Here is an 18,576-nt window from a genome sequence, read left to right on the forward strand (position 1 = left end):
TTTAATTTAAATCTTTCTTTAAGACATCCTCCCACCCCAAATAAGGACGACCTACTTTCATCTTTGACCCTAGACGGTTGGCCAAAATGGACAATATTCGGTAATCTGTCATCCTTCATCCGCAGAACGTGGCCTAGCCATCTCCACCTTTTTTCATTACAGCCCTAGAAAGCGGGATATGTTTTTGGCTGTCTGTTTTGGTTTTTCGGGTTTGCTTTTTGCGTTTACAACATTGTTGTTTTTTAGGGGATTTGTATAATAGAAAGTAACTGTATGAGAAGCACAAAAATTATTAATTCAAGTTTTGAATTTTGGTTAGCAAATGGTGGCCAATTTACTGCCTATTTTCATCTAATTAAACCTCTGCATTGTCTGAAATATCACATCCTCTGTTCATCCTAAAACATTAAAATAAAGGCCAAACTCTTTAGAACTTATCATATGCTTAAAACTAGGTAAATGAGTCGATATACTCCTTCAAAGTAAGAGAAATAATTTAAGAAGAATAGATTTTTGAAGACAAATAATTTTGTGTTAGTTTTTTTTTTTTACTAGCTGGCATAGATGGGTCTCTGAATTCTCAGTTTGAATCAGTGGAATGGCATCGATTTTTTCGAGCATTTACGATTAAAATGTTGATAAAAAATACGCAATTCACACAACTTGAGCTAACCACGGAAACGGAATACAACTACAATATTACTTCAGAATTTCTCACCTTCTCAATACCAACCAGTCGCAAAATATAGTTATGTTTTGGTATAGGGGTTGCATATATTTGTCCATAAGATTTTCTGAACTGCTATATATACCGCTGAGGATTTTTATACTTATTTTGATACATGCCATCAAATCATATTTCCACCAGTAGTTGTTTGTAAATCAGAATTTTTACGGGTAAATTCTCTTACTTAATGTTAAATCTGAGTCAAATTTCAAATATACTGCTCAGCAGACATACCGAGATTTAAACGGTGGAATTAAATATTTGAAAATTTTATGATTAAAAAAAAAATTAAAATAAATCTAGATCAGCTTGAAACCCTGAGAATTTAAAACATCAATCTATACCTATGAAATACAAAAAAAAATACATAATTATTTTGTATTTAAGGAGAATTTCGATTCATATACTTAGTTTGAAGCACACACCTACATACATCTTTAATAGAGTCCATATTTTTCTGACGATTTTGGTCTTTATTCGAATATTTTAGAATTAATAGAAGAGGAAATACTAGCGAAGAGCTCTAAACTGACAGGACTAGCAATTATAAACGTTCACCGAAATATTCAGGTAGACATCGACCGTTGAATAATCAGATATGGCGGGAGTGGAAATAGAGAAATAGACTTTTTCTTATCAAATTGTGAATTCTGTAATTTAAGCGAAATATGTCGAACTTTAAAAAGTGTAAAGATACGCTACGTTGTTAATAAAAGTAAAAACTTTGATTAATAAATTTTTGAGATTTCGTTATACTCGACACTTTTCATTAAAACACAATTTTTAAAAAGAAACAGTGATTAGTTAATGCTTTTATTGCCTATACTTAAAACCCTCGTTTTAAACCTACGACACATAATTGTCCAGTTTCGCTTGAAATTGCCGGTATTTCTTTATTTGGAAGCTTATCAAAGCAACCTATTATGCGAGCCACTCCTGTTTCCAAAGCACGGTTGTGGCAAGGGAGTGATCTAAAATACAGTAGAGTAAAAGATTGTTTTACCACAACAACAATCTTTACCAGTATGTAACCTTATTACCAGGATGAAAACTTTCTCGAAATTGTTAAACTAAAGCAGCATTTATAACTTTCGTAGTTTTTTTTCTGAAAAGATAATTTCCAGAATTTACCTTTCTATTATTCTGGTTTAAGCCGATGCTAATACTAAAATTAATTTTTCTAAACTTTTTCCACAAAGAAGTTTTCAAAGAAAAGTAAAGAGCCATACTAAACCGAATATTAGCAGAAATTAAGTAAAATAATTTTTCCAGCGTAAAACTACTATAAATAACCATGAAACCAAGAACGAACACAGATTACAACAAATAACCAAGTCAAAAGAAAAAAAGCCCGAGTCAAAACCACAAAAGGGAGTTAGGCTAACGCCCTCCTTGCCTTCTAAAGACCAAAATACAACTAAAACTAATCTTTATTTCGAGCTTTGTATGTTGATTTCTTATAAAATAAAAAGCAGATCACCATTACAACTAAGATCACTGAAAATAACATATAAATGTGGGTTAGACATTTAATATATACTGAAATTCATTCGTCAAAGTCTTTGTAATTTTATATTTATTGAAGCTATAAAAGAGAAAACGTTTAAAATATTTTTTTTTATTTCAGTAGAACGCAAACTATTTTTCGGTCTTTAGAAGGCCAAGGGGCAATCCACTTTACTCCTCTGTGTAGTATTTTTTTGTTCTTTTTTTTTAGTTTGACTTGGTTATTTGTTGTAATTTTTGCTGACTTTGGGTTTTGTTTATTTATTGATAGCGATTTATGGTAGTTTTACTAAAGAACTATTCGACTTTATTCCTACTCCTGTTTGGTTTGATTTAAATCTTTACTTTCCTTTAAAAGGCCTTCTGTGGAAAACGAGATTTTGAAAATTAGTTTTTGTTCGTTTTTAAACGGCATAGTCTTTTCATTTGTTAAAAAAAAGAATTTAAAAAAATAATTTTTATTGTGATATTGCATAGACAATCTGAATAAATATCGTTTATTTTGATTTAGTTTTAAATTCTCTCAATTTTGCCTGCAACTTCCAACTCAATCCTCTATTTCATTCCTGAGATACTGAGTCTGTGCCATTTTGACAAGCAGGATGCACTTAAGCACTTTTGATTCAGTTCATGCTGTAACAGTAGTAGCACACTATTATTGGTAGTATTAGCAAATGCACATAGTATCTTTCGTTTAATTCGACATTCCCCTAACCGCAAACTGAATTTTCTACTTACTTCTCTAAGCTGTTTCTTGGATATAGCTGTTACACCTTTTTTTTTAGCTTGCGTCTACGTAGTGTGTTTCGATTTAATTTCACATCCCCTTCAACATTCCCTCAAAAATTACACATAATACCCTTAGAATCAGTAGTCGTAGCAGCGATAATAGTAGTAGTAGCAGATTTGTTAGTACTGGTAGTAGTACAAATTGTTAGCAATAACAGTAGTAATATGTATATAGTGCCATTTCGTGAGTTCAACATCCCCCTTAACATGTCTTTAAGTTTCAAATTAATATTATCTTACCCGTTCCTGGGAAATTGAAGATGCACACTTCCGACAACCAGCATGGACGTAATGTGTTTTTTTTTATTATTTAGTTCAACATTCTCCTGAACGTTCCCTGAAATTTTCACCTTAATAGTCTTAGCTATATTGGTAGTAATAGTAGCATCAGAAATAGCAGTAGAAGTAGAAATAGTAGCATGCATAAAGTGCATTTTGCTTAGCTCTATATTTCCCATAACGTGCCCTGTAATTTTCAACTTAGCACTCCGGGCTGTTCCCTAAATTTTAACAATTAATACCCCTAGCCTTAGTAGCACCAGTATTCGCAGTAGTGGCAGTAGTACTAGTTGCAGTAGTAGGGGTTTTAGTAGCAGTAGCCGAAGTAGTAACAGTAGTAGTACTAGTAATAGTAGTAGTAGTAGTAGTGGTAGTAGTAGTAGTAGTAGTAGTAGTAGTAGTAGTAGTAGTAGTAGTAGTAGTGGTAGTAGTAGTGGTTGGTAGTAGTAGTGGTTGGTAGTAGTAGTAGCAGTATTAGTAGTAGTAGCAGTAGAAGTTTTAGTAGTAACAGCAGTAGCAGTAGTAATGGTAGCAGTAGTAGTATGCACATATCGCATTTCAGTCACTTGAACACCTCCATTCAACATAACCTGAAAATTCCAACTTTGTACACTGACCCACTTGCAGTGGCAGTAGCAGTAGTAATAGTAGTAGTAGTGGTAGTAGCGGTAGCAGTAGTGGTAATATTATCGTTATTATATTAGTAGTAGTAGCAGTAGTAGTAGTAGTAGTAGTAGTAGTAGTAGTAGTAGTAGTATCAGTAGCAGTAGTAGTAGTAGTAATAGTAATAATAGTAGTAGCAGTAGTAGTTTTAGTAATAACAGCAATAGCAGTAGCAATGGTAGCAATAACAGTATACACATATCGCGTTTCAGTCACTTGAACACCCCTCTTAGCATAACTTGGAAATTTCTACTTTGTACTCTGAGCCACACTCTGAGCCACTTTGTACTCCTTAGTAGTAGTGGTAGTAGAGGTAATATTTGTTGTTGTTGTTATAGTAGTAGTAGCAGTGGTGATGGTAGAGGTAATAATAGGAATAGTAGTAGTACTAGTAATAGTAGCAGTAATAGTAGTAGTAGTAGTTGTTGTTGTTGTAATATTAGTAGTAGTAGAAGTAATAGTGTTCGCAGTCGTAGTAGTACAAATTGCCTTTAGGTCAAATGATCATCCCCCTCATTGTTCCCTGGAAGTTCAAAACCTAATACCCTAAGCCGTTCCTAAAAAACGCCTTTAGGACAACTTACATGCAGGAAGTGTGTTTTGAATAGTTCAACGCTCTCCCTAATGTTCCCTGAAAGCTTCACCTTAATACCCTTAGACTTTTTAGACACCAAGGGTCAAAAATGCCCACTTTCTTAATAATGAATACGATATTTAAGGATTGAGTGACTTACATAGCTTACAGCCCTTGCCCATGAGCTGTGTGCTCGGTGGGGGGTCAAATTTACTGGACCTTTCAACTATGCTGAACATACTTTTCAAGTGTTTTATCTGATATCTTTAGGAGAATAATTGACTTTGGGGGTAGGGCAGCATTATTATAGCTGATTTTGCACATATAGCTGATTAGTATATGTTCGTTATAAAAAAAATACAAATATTTTATATGCATTTTTATCCTAGGATTTCAAGCAGTGGTTCAAACACATTCTCGTACAAGCCCAGACGAATCCCAAAGACGAAAAGGTTTTGAAAGGGTTTTTACATAAGCTCAAAAATAGTCATGAGGGTTCAGACGAGATATATGGATTTGAGCGAGAAATGTCTGACATTTCAGACAACTTGACAGGACTCACTGAAAAAGATAGTAAGTATTGTACAATTAACTAGACTTCCCAAGCCAAGGCCATATGAAGCCCTGCACGAACCACGACTCAAGGATCCTAGTTTTGCAGTAGCACTTACAAATACGTATGACTATTCTAAAAGGATCAGTCAGTTTTAAGTTCAGAGGTTGCCGTGGAATTATAAAATTACAAAATAGAACGTCTGCACTAAAAGGTGCATTTTACATGTCTACAAAATTACAGGGTAATTTTACCCTTCTCAGCTACCGGTACTCAGCAAACTATATCTAAAATATTAAACAAATCTTAAAGCCTTAAAATTCTAAACTCAACTGCGTATAATGTCTAAGTAAATTAAATAAAAAAAACAATTCTTTTAAATGAAAGTAAGGAGCAATATTAAAACTTAAAACGAACAGAGATTACTGCGTATATGAAAGGGGCTTTTCCTCCTCAACGGCACGCTCTTTACGCTAAAGTTTGACTCTTTCTCTTAGCTCTATTTTTAAAACAGTAAGAAACTTTAGCGTAAAGAGCGGGCCGTTGAGGAGGAAAAGCCCCTTTCATATACGGAGTAATTTCTGTTCGTTTTAAGTTTTAATGTTGCTCCTTACTTTCATTTAAAATAATTGTTTTTTTATTTAATTTCTGGACGTTTTTGAATTAATGCATGTTTTGATCTTGGCTCTCCGCACATAAATAATTAAAACGAAATTTGCATATTAATTAATTGATATTAATCGGAAGATTTTGAGAAAAAAGAGCGAGGGAGGAGGCCTAGTTGCCCTCCAATTTTTTGATTATATAAAAAAGCAACTACAACTTTTAATTTTTTACAAACGTTTTCATTGGTAAAAAATATACGTAACTTACGATTTAATTTACGTAACGAACTTCTATATTCGTATGTTTTTATTGCGTGTATGAGGGGGATCAGCCCTCGTCGATACCTCACTCTTTACCCTGAAGCTTAAATTTTGTCTCAATTCCTTAAGAATGACCTCTGAACCACAAAGGTCATGGAATAAATAGTTGAAATTACTAAAAATACTTTAGCGTAAAGAGTGAGGTATAACGAGGAGGTAAACCCCTCATATGTGTTTTAATGCTGCTCAAAAACTTTTATATTTATTTTTTCATTGTTTTTTTTTCAAATAATGCTAGAAAACCCTGCGCCCCTTCATTGAAATTCTCTTCCCCCATGACAAGTTTCTCCATGGAAATATCCTCCCACGTAAACCCCCCCTCAAATCTCTCCCTGAACAAAAAAAAATCCCCCTGAAAACGTCTGTACACTTCCCAGTAACCATTACTATAGATAGATAGATAGATAGATAGATAGATAAGTGTATTTCAAAACCCGTGGGCCATATACACAAAAAATATAAATAAATAACAGACAAGCAAGGAAATTAACAACAGTACGAACACGCACAAAAAAAAACAAAAAAAAAAAAAAAACAGAATTCAACGCAAAAAGTACCTAATCTAACTACAAAAGAAATTAATCATATAAAACTTTTTCTTCTTATTAATGATTTTTCTATATATACTCCCACTCGAAATATTGTGGTTGGGTTACTATTTTGTAGAATACCCGGAAGCATCAAATTAATCCCATGCAAATAAATTTCCCGTAAATCCAAGAGCACCGGGCATTTCCGGAGAAAATGATCCAAGTCTTCATCATCATCTTTACAAAGAGGACAAAGATACCGCCTATCAGGACCAACTATCATTTTATTTTTGTCGAACGTTTTTTGCCTGTTCTGGATTGGAAGACAATTTGCCCTAAGCTGAATCCAACGACGTAGAATCATAGACGGTAAATTAAGTTTAAAATAAACTTCCTCCCCAAAACTAGGTTTTGCCTGATTATAATGTTGTAGGGTTGTAGAATCAAGAACCAGCCCTTGCCAATGCTGAATTTCCTGACTCTCTAATATAAATCGTACCTGGCTTTCTAAATTTGCTGGTACATCGCGAGAGCAAAGACCATTATTCCATAAATAAGGCATTCCTACTTTTTCTAGTAATGATTTAATTTGGGATGGCCACGAGGTTTTTAAACCACATTTCAACATCTCTTCATATGCCACTCTTACTAGTCTATCTTCATTACTCTTAGTTAACTTCAACCAGAATCTAAGCATTAAAATATACCTACGTAGCTTTAAAGAAAACAGGCCCATATCACCTTTCAGAATCTGTGAATGAGTTGTCTGATGTAAACCAAACACTCTTTTATAATACTGGAGCTGAAGGGACTCCAGTTGCTGCACCGTTTCTCCACCCCATATCTCTGCTCCATATTCTATTACGGGTAAAATTTTTGTGTTAAATATTCTTTTATGCATTTTTAGGTTTTTGATCCCCATTATCGTCGGGTTTCTAAATATAGCTGACATGGCCACCCTACCTCTCTTAATTATTTCATCAACATGACTCCTTAGGCTTCCATTTTCCGATAAGATAAAGCCTAAATATTTTATTCTTTTACTTATAAATAGTTCCTTATTATTAAATTTAAACGTATATTTTTCATCGTCCCCAACCTTCCTTTTTTTAAAAATAACAACTTCGCTCTTTTCAGTATTCAGCCTTAACTTTTTTATATGCAAATATTCTTCTATGAGATTCAAAAGAGTCTGTAGATCTTGCGGTTTATTAGCCACCAAAGCAATATCATCTGCAAATAATAAGAGAGATAGTTTTTGAGTCCCTAGGCTAACTTTCGGAGCCCATCTATTCTCTAGAAAATTAACAACATCATTAATAAAAATATTAAACAACTTAGGTGAAAGGGTGCTGCCCTGTTTTACTCCCCGCTTATATGTAAACACAGGTCAAAGTTTGTAACTTGCGGCCCCTCCCACGGGGACTGTGGGGGAGTAAGTCGTCCCTAAAGACACAGTTATTAGGTTTTTCGGCTATGGTGAATGAAATGGCTATCTCAGAATTTTGATCCGGTGACTTTTGGAAAAAATGAGCGTGGGAGGGGGTCTAGGTGCCCTCCAATTTTTTCGGTCACTTAAAAAGGGCACTAGAACTTTTAATTTTCGTTAAAATGAGACCTCTCGCGACGTTCTAGGACCACTCGGTCGATATGATCACCCCTGGGAAAAAAACAAAACAAAAAAACAAACAAAAAAACAAATAAACACGCATCCGTGATGTCTTCTGGCAAAAGATGCAAAAATCCACATTTTTGTAGATAGGAGCAGTAGATAAGATAGCTGTAGATAGATAGGAGCTTGTAGATAGGATAAGCTTAAGCTGATGGTGTGATTTTCGTTAAGATTGTATGACTTTTAGGGGGGTGTTTCCCCCTATTTTCTGAAATGAGGCAAATTTTCTTAGGCTCTTATTTTTTGATAGATATAACTGATCTTGATGAAACTTATATATTTAAAATCAGCATTAAAATTCGATTCTTTTGATGTAACTATTGGTATCAAAATTCCATTTTTAGAGTTTCGGTTACTATTGAGCCGGGTCGCTCCTTACTACAGTTCGTTACCACGAATTGTTTGAAACAAAAAGATATCTTTTGCAAACATTTTTATTTAAAAACAAACACGAAATTTAAAGAACTAAAAGCACCTACTTTCAAAGAGCCAATCCAGAAATCTAACAATGCAGTACCAGGAGTCAAATATTTATTTTTAGCGTGGGATTACACGAGACTTCAATGAGTTGCTCCTTTTGAAAGTTAGTCGGGTTAGCGTTCATAGCATCAGCATTAACGGTGTCACATATCAAGTCTAACTACTCCTCCAAAAGTGGAAAGTGCTCTCTTATACAAATCTTCAATGCATTCAAATGCTGGCTTATTTTATATCTTGAGTTCAGTGAAATCAGCTCATTATCTAGCAAAAATATATGTAATTTTTCAAAAAGTTCTTAATTGTTATTTTCTCTTCGTTTTTCCGGATATTGATCATTTTTACCATTGCTCCATTTTTCTTTTCTGCATAAAAAATATCAGAAACACTGCCTTTCATGGATAGATTCCAGGTGTTGAATTTTTCAAAAATGCTACTTAAATAAGCCGACTTCAAAAGCCAATCAAAATCAGTAAGTACAGAAGACAGATAGGCTTTGTGATCGGTAAAAAAAAAATAATAATTCTTTATGGAGTTCAAATACACGGGACACAACATATCCTCGAGAAAGCCATGTTACCTCAGCATATAGCAATAAGTTATCATGGAAGCTTTCCATTTCCTGGCATAGAATTTTAAAGAAAAACATTTTTTAAGGCCTAGTTTTAATGAAGTTCACAATTTTAGCCCTTTAATCAAGAATATCTTGAAGTTTCTCAGGGAAGTTCTTAGCTACCAAAGCCTCTCGGTGCAGAACACAATCAATGAACTTACACACAGTTGAAACATTTTAGCATGGCATACATGCCCCGTTATGTGATCACTCACAGCCTTTGCACCATCCATGCGCACTTTTTCATTCAAGCTGGTTTTCAGAAAAAAAATCTAACAACTTTAAAATATCTTCACCTTTTGTCGATGTTTTAGTGTCTTACAAAATAAAATATATTCAAATATTTCATCTTGAAAAATGACACGTACATTAACGATCAGTTGGGCTATGCCAGCGACATCTGTGATTTCATCGAGTTGTGTACTAAAGCAAGGACTACCTCAAAATGTTCCAACAAGTTGTGTTTTTGTTTTATAGGCCATATTACTGATTCTCCTGGAAACTGTATCATTTGACAATAGAATTTTTTTAAGTCTTTTTGTCTCTTTCTCTCCAACATGCAAGAAACAATTTCTGCTCTTTTGACTCAATTTTTTATTGAACCAAGGTTTTACTCAATTTTTGAATCAGCATTAGAGTTTCTGAAAAGTAAAGATCCAGATTTAAGAGAAAACCTGATCAATTCGAAAGCAGACATCCCGTATTTGACAGATTTATTAAAAAAAATTAATGAAATTAACCTACAATTTCAAGGAGATAGTCTCAATCTAATAAAAGCAAAGAGTGAAATTTTCAGCTTTTCTTGAAGAATTGAAACATATGAAGCAAAATATTAGTTGGCGAGAATTCTACCAGTTTTTAAGCTCGTCACAGGGTAGAATGTCTTGATCAAATATATGTTTGTCTTGAGCTTCTCTAAAGTCGTTTAGAAATTAGAATAAATTTTAAAATGTTGAGCTTATTATAAATGAAGAACATCGATAATAAATATAAAAGTAATATTATTTATTTATAATAAATAATAATAATTTATAAAAAATTTTTATCTCCCGGAGCATTTGAGATGCTGCAGTCGTACACTGAACCTGGTTGCACAAAAAGATAGCAAGCGAGCATTTGTTAATATTTTATTTCAAAGACTTTATCAATCCGTCATGTCCAAATGCCAAAACATATGGAATCCGGACCGGAAGACTAGTCATATGTTGACGAATCTGTCAAATCATAGCACAAAAGCTGCCGACAAGTTTTCGGAAATAACTGGAAGGCGCCCAGTCGTGCCAAATGCTACACACTGGAACTCTCTCTATGATACAGTAAAGCGTGTTGTAGACATATCTGATGCGAAAAAGTTATCCAATTCCTATGATGAACTGAAACTTCCGAAGTTGAAGCAGTCGAGATGGATCTGCTTAAGGAGTATGTATTTATTACAGATCCATTGTGCCGAGCCTTAGATTTTTCGCAAGGCGAAAAAGTTGTTGTCTTTGTATTATTTTACCAGTACTTTAAGGTTTGAAGACTAAAATAGAAGGACTTCAGAATATCGGGTATTCTAAAGCACGCTTTATCAAGAGACCATTTATAGGTCGTTTACATGAACGCTTCTCACATGTTTTCTCAATGGAATTGGAAGAGAAAGCCTTTAGTGAACTAGTCATAGCTAGTTGCTCTCATCCGAGTTTCAAATTACGATAATTGACTCCAGCCTTGCAAGGGCAAAACACATCTGAAAGTTGGAAAACTGTTTAAGAAATTTAATACCCCTCTCCCATCATCTGCATCTGCTGAACACCTGTTTTCCGCTGCAGGAGCTGTATTGACTGCAAAAAGAAACCGATTAGAAGATGCTAAGTTTGAGAAGCTTAAGCTACTAAAAGTAAACATAGATATCATGACTCCTCATTCAAATAAGGACTTTTTTCGGATATCTTTCCTCAAAGTAGTGGGATATTAAACTGAACGTGGGATATTGTAGTAGCGGGCTACTGCTATGGCAACTGTTAAACGAAGTTTCCATGGTTTAAGTTCAGTCTTCACGGACAGATTCTGGTGCCAGTTTCCGGAATCCGGACCAATGAAGACTAGTCATTTGTTGACGGATCTGTCAATCTGTTAAAAAATGACCGATTAGATCCTTACGATACTTCGAAGTTGACGAAACGTAATCAAATAGAATCAGGGACTAAAGACGAGAATAAACATATCTAAAGTATAACAGTTCAAAATAGGGATGAAATCTTTTAATCGACAGTGAACAGATACAAAATTTTTAACAGGATATTTCGAACACATATACAGTGTTCATCATCAGCAGTAAAATTATTTTTTTTCAATTCAGAGGGTTTTTTTCGAACAAGTAAATGGTTTACCCATTGGGGCCCCTTTAAGTCCTTTATTAGCAAATTGTTTTCTAGAAAATATTGAAACCATAGCGTTAGATTCATATTTTTTTAAACTCAAATTTTGGGGGAGATATATGGATGACATAATTTCAGTATGGAATAATGGGGAGGAGGAATTAAAAGGTTTTTTTAGAACATCTTAGTTTTTGGGAAGGTGATTTAAAATCTACAATAAAATTAGAAGAGGATAAGGAACTTCCATTTCTGGATGTTCTTCTTTTAAAAAATGAAAATAGTCTGGATTTTAAAATTTACAGAAAACCTACTAACAATAACAGATTTTTGTCGTTCTTCTTCGGTCATGCTCGCCAAGTAAAAATTGGTTTAATAATATCCTTAACTGACCGCATTTTTAGAATTTTTTCTCCAAAATTCATCGAGGAGGAATTATTGTTGTTAAATAAATTTTAATAAGTAACCATTATTCAGGCTGGTTAATTGACCAGACTTTTTCGAAAAGAAGGGAAACATTTCTAGAATTTACTAACGGTATTCTGGAAACAACAAAACAGAAAGATGTTTTTTGTTCTTTACCATGTGTTCCAGGGCTGAGTGAAAAACTAACGAATTTTACAAAATAATAGTTTAAAGGTAGCTTTAAGAGGTAGTAATACTTTGGCTAGTTTTTTAAAACCTGGGAAGGATCAAACTTCCGTTGAGCAGCAAAGCGGGGTTTATAAAATCCCATGTACTTGTGGAAGCTCTTATGTGGGACTTACTAACCGGAATTTAAAAATGCGATTACTACAACATCATAATTCTATTTCATCGTCCTTAAAGCAAAATTCTAAACCTGAAGATTTCACATCGGCTCTATCGGAATATATTTATAATTTTCCAAAAGCAGAGATACAGGTGAATTTCGATTGAATTCAATTTATGATAATTTACTATGGTCAAATAAGGTAAATATCATCTCACCTAAGAGCCATGACCTCTGTCCACCTGATATGTCAGAAAAATCTAATGAACCAAAACCGAAAAGGATCAAGGAAATTCCCTTCCGCTGTTGCATTGAAAAAAAAAATAAGAGCAATAAAACATATGTAATTAGTTTATTGGGTATAAATTTTGTTTGTTTTTATTGATGTCCTTTAGTTTTACTGCTGATGACGAACACTGTACATGTGTTCGAAATATCCAGTTAAAAAATTTTATATTTGTTCACTGTCGATTAAAAAGTTTCATCCCTATTTTGAACTGTAATACTTTCGTCATGGAAAGGCAATGGTGTCTTAGAAGTTATTACTTGGGCAACTTTAACGTGTGATCTATTACAATGTTCTTTATACGATAGATTTTCATCAATAATTATACCCAGATCCCGGAGTGAAGTTACCCTTTGAATTTTAATATCTGTAGCCTGATCACTTATAGTCGGAATTCCGTTTGTTTTGTGTCCAATTCTGGAAATATAAACATATCTGGAAAAACAGCTGCAAGTGATAAACTAATTCCTCCGAATCGGCATTGAGATGAAAAGCATTGATGCCATTGATATAAAAAAATTTTGATTTAAGTCTCTCTATACTTCTTTTGACACGGTCAATACAAACGGGAGGTACATGACCTTGAGTGATTTTCTTAGGCAATAGATTAGAAAAAAAGGGTGGCAAAACGAGAATGAACCACATATATCACCGTATCAAATCTTACATTAATGATTGATCCATGATATATTCGGGATTTGGTCGACCATAGGCGATCTATCGAACTCCACTAGCTAGGACTCTTAGGAAATTCTGCACCATTATACCTCTTCGAAAATAACGTTTGAAATCCATTTTTGTTCTTTGTTTAATATTAAAAACATTACCTCTTAGTATATTTTGAGCGACAATTTAGCCCGGTTTTTTAAAGTTTTGAGCTCTAAGTCACTATTCCAAATTGAAATTCTTGTCTGGGCTTGAAAGCGACATAGGGGAACAGCTACTTCACCAGACCTCTTTAAGCACGACACAATGTGGCTATAATAAATATTAAGCTGAATTCTGGCTTGTAGAGATCAGACACTTGTTCACAGCAGATTAAAAAGGACTTAAATCAGTGGCATAAGGCTAACAGTCATAGAAAAATAATGAGGCGAGTCACCTTTGTTCCATTCTCTTTTAGAAATCTGCTTTCTAGAATTAGGACGAAGTTTCTTCTAAGCAGTAGCATTAAGGGTAACAACGAGGAACAGGGAGAGATGGTCATAATCACGATCATCCTGATCAACATAGAATTCGCCACAAATAAGACCAGAAGAAAGGATACAATGGTCAATGTCTGAAAGTGAGCTATTGTTATGGATATACGAATGGGAGGCATTTTTCTTTAAAATTTGTAACTACTTGGTAGTGTATCTTAAAAGAAGCTCGGTCCGCACTGATAGAGATTTAATACTACAGTTCACATCACCAATTAATAACCAGTCCAGTCCATTATTCTCAATGTCATTCAGAAAACTTTTGCGCAAGATTTTGTAAATTTTGCAAAACTTCGGAGAGATCTCTGGTCGCAGGGGAGATTGACATTGATGAGGACAAGTTTGGTAAGACGAATAGCAATATAACAATCAATCTCGTGATAACATAAAGGGGGTGGTGAAAACACCATCTTTTTTATTAAGCATGCTAGGCCACCTGATGGTCTGACAGAGGTTTTGCGGGCACTTTTAGAAAAAAGTAAATGTTCGTTACTTTTGCGTAGGGAGTTTAAGCTCACTAAAGGTAGGATAAGTTCCTAGAGGAATAAAACAAAATTTTCTAGTTAATTAAATCTATATATATATATATATATATATATATATATATATATATATATATATATATATATATATATATATATATATATATATATGTAGTGTCCGTTCGTCCGTCTGTCTGTTACACTATCTTTACCGTTACACCGTTACACGTTATTACCCTTATTACAGTTACACGAGCTCAAAAAATTGAGGATCTTTTTGAATTTTATTAAATTGCTTAAAATGTAAAAAACTGGTGATTGCACAAACATTTCAATATATTTTTACAACGGATTAAAGCAATTTGAAAACCTTAAAACAGAAAAACAAAAGTTTGAAGTTTAGTCTATATATTTAAAAATGTAGTGTCTGTCCGTTACACTATCTTTACCGTTACACCGTTACACGTTATTAACGTTATTACCGTTACACGAGCTCAAAAACTTGAGGCTCTTTTTAAATTTCATTAAATTGCTTAAAATGTAAAAAACTGGTGATTGCACAAATATTTCAATATATTTTTACAATGGATTAAAGCAATTCAAAAATATTAAAACAGAAAACCAAAAGTTTAAAGTTTATTAGAAATTGTTGTAATTCGAAAACCTTAAAATAGAAAACTAAACCAATTTACGTCATCAATTCGATCCAAAAATGATATAGCGTTGCCAAGACCCAGAACACAAGGGACAATGAGAATCCATATATAGAAGCCTGCCGCGTGTCATGCTGGGGCCCACAGGGATCGGTGGCAAAGCCGTCGGGACCCAGCACTGTCTGTGGTTAGAACACAAGGGACAATGAGAATCCATATATAGAAGCCTGCCGCGTGCCATGCTTGGGCCGCCGCGGGGACCGGTGGCAAAGCCGCCGGGACCCAGCACTGTCTGTGGTTAGAACACAAGGGACAATGAGAATCCATATAGATAATTTGAATTTTTGTATAGTTGTGGTATATAGACCTCCACGGAGCCTGCTCCATGACTTTATGGACCTATGTGGAGAACAATTAATAAAACTCCCTATTAACTCTATTCCTTGTTTTAGTATGGGGGACTTAAATATTGATAATATACATCAGTCATCTGCTAGTACTGATTTTCCTAATTGAAGCCTATTTAATGGGTTTCATCCTTGTATAAGTATCCCTATAAGCATTATGGGAACATCAGCTAAGCTTCTGGATAAAATCCTTTCTAATGTGCCCCTGAGTCTCCCGTGGTCCTTATCAACGATGTATCCGACCACTTTGGCGTTTCAGCTAGCTTGCCTTGGAACTACAACAAGTGGAGGTTAAAGGCAAAAAATCAAGGATTTCAGTGATCACCTGAAATGTGATGGTTCTAGGCGATGTTGGGGACACAAATTCGAGCTTCGTTTTATTTTATGAAAAGTTGTAGAGTTCGATAAGTCAAGTGGTTACATTGAAACCGTTCAATAGAAAATATTCAAGTAAAAAACATAGGATTAGTCCTGTGATTTTGAAGCAAATAAATGTAAAAGATAAATCGTATAGAGCTCAAATTATCAACTGACGCAATAAAAAAATCAATCATATAAAATTTATCAAAATAGGTTGAATACAATTTTAAGAAATGAAAAAACGAAATATTTTGAAAAAAGTTTAATGAGGTAGAAGGGTGCTCTACGAAGATCTGGGGAATAATAAAAGAAGTGATTGGATTAAAAATAGAGAACCTGATAAATTCATTAGTGCAATGGGAGAGACTTTGAAGTTTGAAAATTACATATGTAATGAATTTCAGAGTTATTTCCGAATTATGGTCTGAACCTAGCTGCATAAGTTATACCTGATAGTGGCGATCCGATGTTCCAGTTCTTGGTGAGAAACTCGATTGATGTATCTCTTCACCTTGTTCAGTTGTTCAGACTTGTAACAGTTGATGAAATTAAAAAAAAAAAAACATTTATGAGTTGTGTAGTAATTCATCTGATAGCGATCACATTACTTTAAGACAATTAAATGTTTTTCCCTGTTATATATGGAGTTTCATGTGGATTAATTAATTAGTGCTTTCGTCAAGGAGAGTTTCCAAATTTCTTTAAAGCTGCCCGTGTAACCCCAATTCATTAGGGTGGTGTCCAAAATGACCCAGGAAGCTATAGACCGATATCTGTTCTATACATTATTTTTCGTGTTTTCAAGAAGTGTTTTAGTATCAGAATGATGGGCTTTTTTGAGGATCAAAAGCTACTGGTAGACACACCGATTGAGTTCTGTAGATAAGACAACAGAACGCTATTTATACTATTTATAACTATTTATTTGACACCTATTATTAAAGATGTATTAGAGAAAGATTTTAAATGTGGTGCTCTATTTCTAGATGTGATGAAAGCTTTCGACACTTTGGATCGTGAACTTCTGCTTAAGAAGTGTGAACTGTATGGTTTGAGGGGAAAATCTTTACATTTTTAAGAAGTTTCTTAATTAATCATTATCAGTATGTCCAACTAAATGATTCTTCTTCGGAAAAAAAACGTACTGAAATAGGTATTCCGCTAGGATCAGTTCTTGGTCCTATGTTATTCTTGATATTTATCAATGATCAACTAAATTGTCTAAATAATTTTTAAAACCCCACCTTCTGGCTCAAAACATGCCCTGGACAAAAAAAGTTTGGTTAGCAGCTGACAATAAACTTGATAACTAGAGTGATTAAATAATTTTAAGTAATCTTATCACAATTCTGAACCATTCCAAGTTTTACACTTAGCTTGGACATAACCCAAGACTGGAAAAAATGAAAAGAATCATGAGGGTTGACTTAATGAGTCATAAAAATTGCTTTCTGATGTGAAGTTTTACGTTATTTGCAAGTTCCTTACAGAATATTTACAACAATAATAACAACAAACATTACTTTATATTCTTCTTGTAACACAAATACAATTCTTTTGATGTCCTTCGATTTTCTGAAAACTCACTCAGAATTTCACGAAAAATAGATATCAGATGTTTGGCATTTTATTGGATAGGGCTATTCTATCAATTATTAGAAGAAAAAATAAAGGTCCTACATTAAATTTCGAAGGAAAAGAGTATAAAAGAAGAACGAGTATAAAAGAACGAGTATAAGAGAGGAACGAGTATAAAAAGAGGAACGAGTATAAAAGAGGAACGAGTTCGAAAAGAGTATAAAAGAGGAACAATTCAAGGGAATATTTTTCCTTATCAAGAAAAAAAATTTGACGCTCCATGGGGCAATATTACTATCTAAAACCACAGATTATTGTGAATTTTAATAGACAATGTGTGCTAAAACTATTTGGTTACCGCTTTGAGGTAAAACATTTTGCAGAAAATTTCAAATAGTCCCGCTTCGTGGATCCCTCTTGCACTATTTTTGAAATTCTGGCTATTTCCCTGTTGCAATGTTGATTAGATGTTGGCAGTAGAAATTTTTGTATTTGTTAAAATTTAATCCAGACTCCCCTTTTAGAAATCCTGGAAAGACCACTCGGCTAAATCGTAAGTCATACCTGTGAGATGAGACAGTAGCGAACCAATTCCCCGGCTCACCCCCTTTCTTTCTACTTTTGCGATCATGAATTATACAAATTCGCACCATTATTCAAAGTTGCTCTAGCTAATGAGATATATACACAGGATTGTTTAAACCAAGTTTACACAGAGAAAATGGGAGGTGCTTTTATACACGCCGAGACTGTAGTAGACAAATATTTTTATTATGATCGTACTGGTTAAATTTTTCTATAGTACGTCAGATACACTTTCTCCCCCCCCCCAACCTACACAAAAACATCCTTTGGTCCTCCTCCCTAAAACCTGATGCGCAAGTATAAATGACTATACGTGATTATATCAAGCATAAAAGGAACCAAATTTGTTAGATGAAGCTTTAAAACAAATTTCTATATTAACTGCTTTGGTTGTGTTTTACGATGTTTTTTTGTATAGATTGTGGGCATTTTTAGGACTGAATGTACCATCATGAGAAATACTGCCTCTGAAATTGTTCAATATGTAGCTTTTCGATAACCTAAATCGATTGGCCTTCGCAGAATTTTTCATTCTTATCTTCTTTCCTCTTTGGGATAAAATTGTTATTTCATGCAAAAAAATGGCAGAAAACGACACACTGGTGGGGC

At 34.0% G+C, this 18,576-nt stretch overlaps 2 protein-coding genes across 10 annotated transcripts in view; one reads left to right on the plus strand and one right to left on the minus strand.

Moving 5' to 3' along the window:
- Window positions 1-18,576, minus strand: part of LOC136030216 (monocarboxylate transporter 12-like) — a 262,967-nt gene that overhangs the window by 211,611 nt on the left and 32,780 nt on the right. For 2 of the 9 annotated variants that reach the window (XM_065709023.1, XM_065709019.1), the window contains exon 3: window positions 16,254-16,333. The exons of the other annotated variants lie outside the window; for them this stretch is intronic. The gene's annotated coding sequence lies outside the window, so the exon portion shown is untranslated. The remainder of the gene's footprint in view (window positions 1-16,253; window positions 16,334-18,576) is intronic. 9 annotated transcript variants of the gene reach the window in all.
- Window positions 1-18,576, plus strand: part of LOC136030217 (uncharacterized) — a 33,130-nt gene that overhangs the window by 12,316 nt on the left and 2,238 nt on the right. The window contains exon 3 of the mRNA XM_065709029.1: window positions 4,928-5,111. Within this exon, the coding sequence (XP_065565101.1) occupies window positions 4,928-5,111 (184 nt within the window). The remainder of the gene's footprint in view (window positions 1-4,927; window positions 5,112-18,576) is intronic.

The sequence above is a fragment of the Artemia franciscana genome, chromosome 8 (genome assembly GCF_032884065.1).
Source record: "Artemia franciscana chromosome 8, ASM3288406v1, whole genome shotgun sequence".
In the NCBI taxonomy this organism is placed as follows: domain Eukaryota; kingdom Metazoa; phylum Arthropoda; class Branchiopoda; order Anostraca; family Artemiidae; genus Artemia; species Artemia franciscana.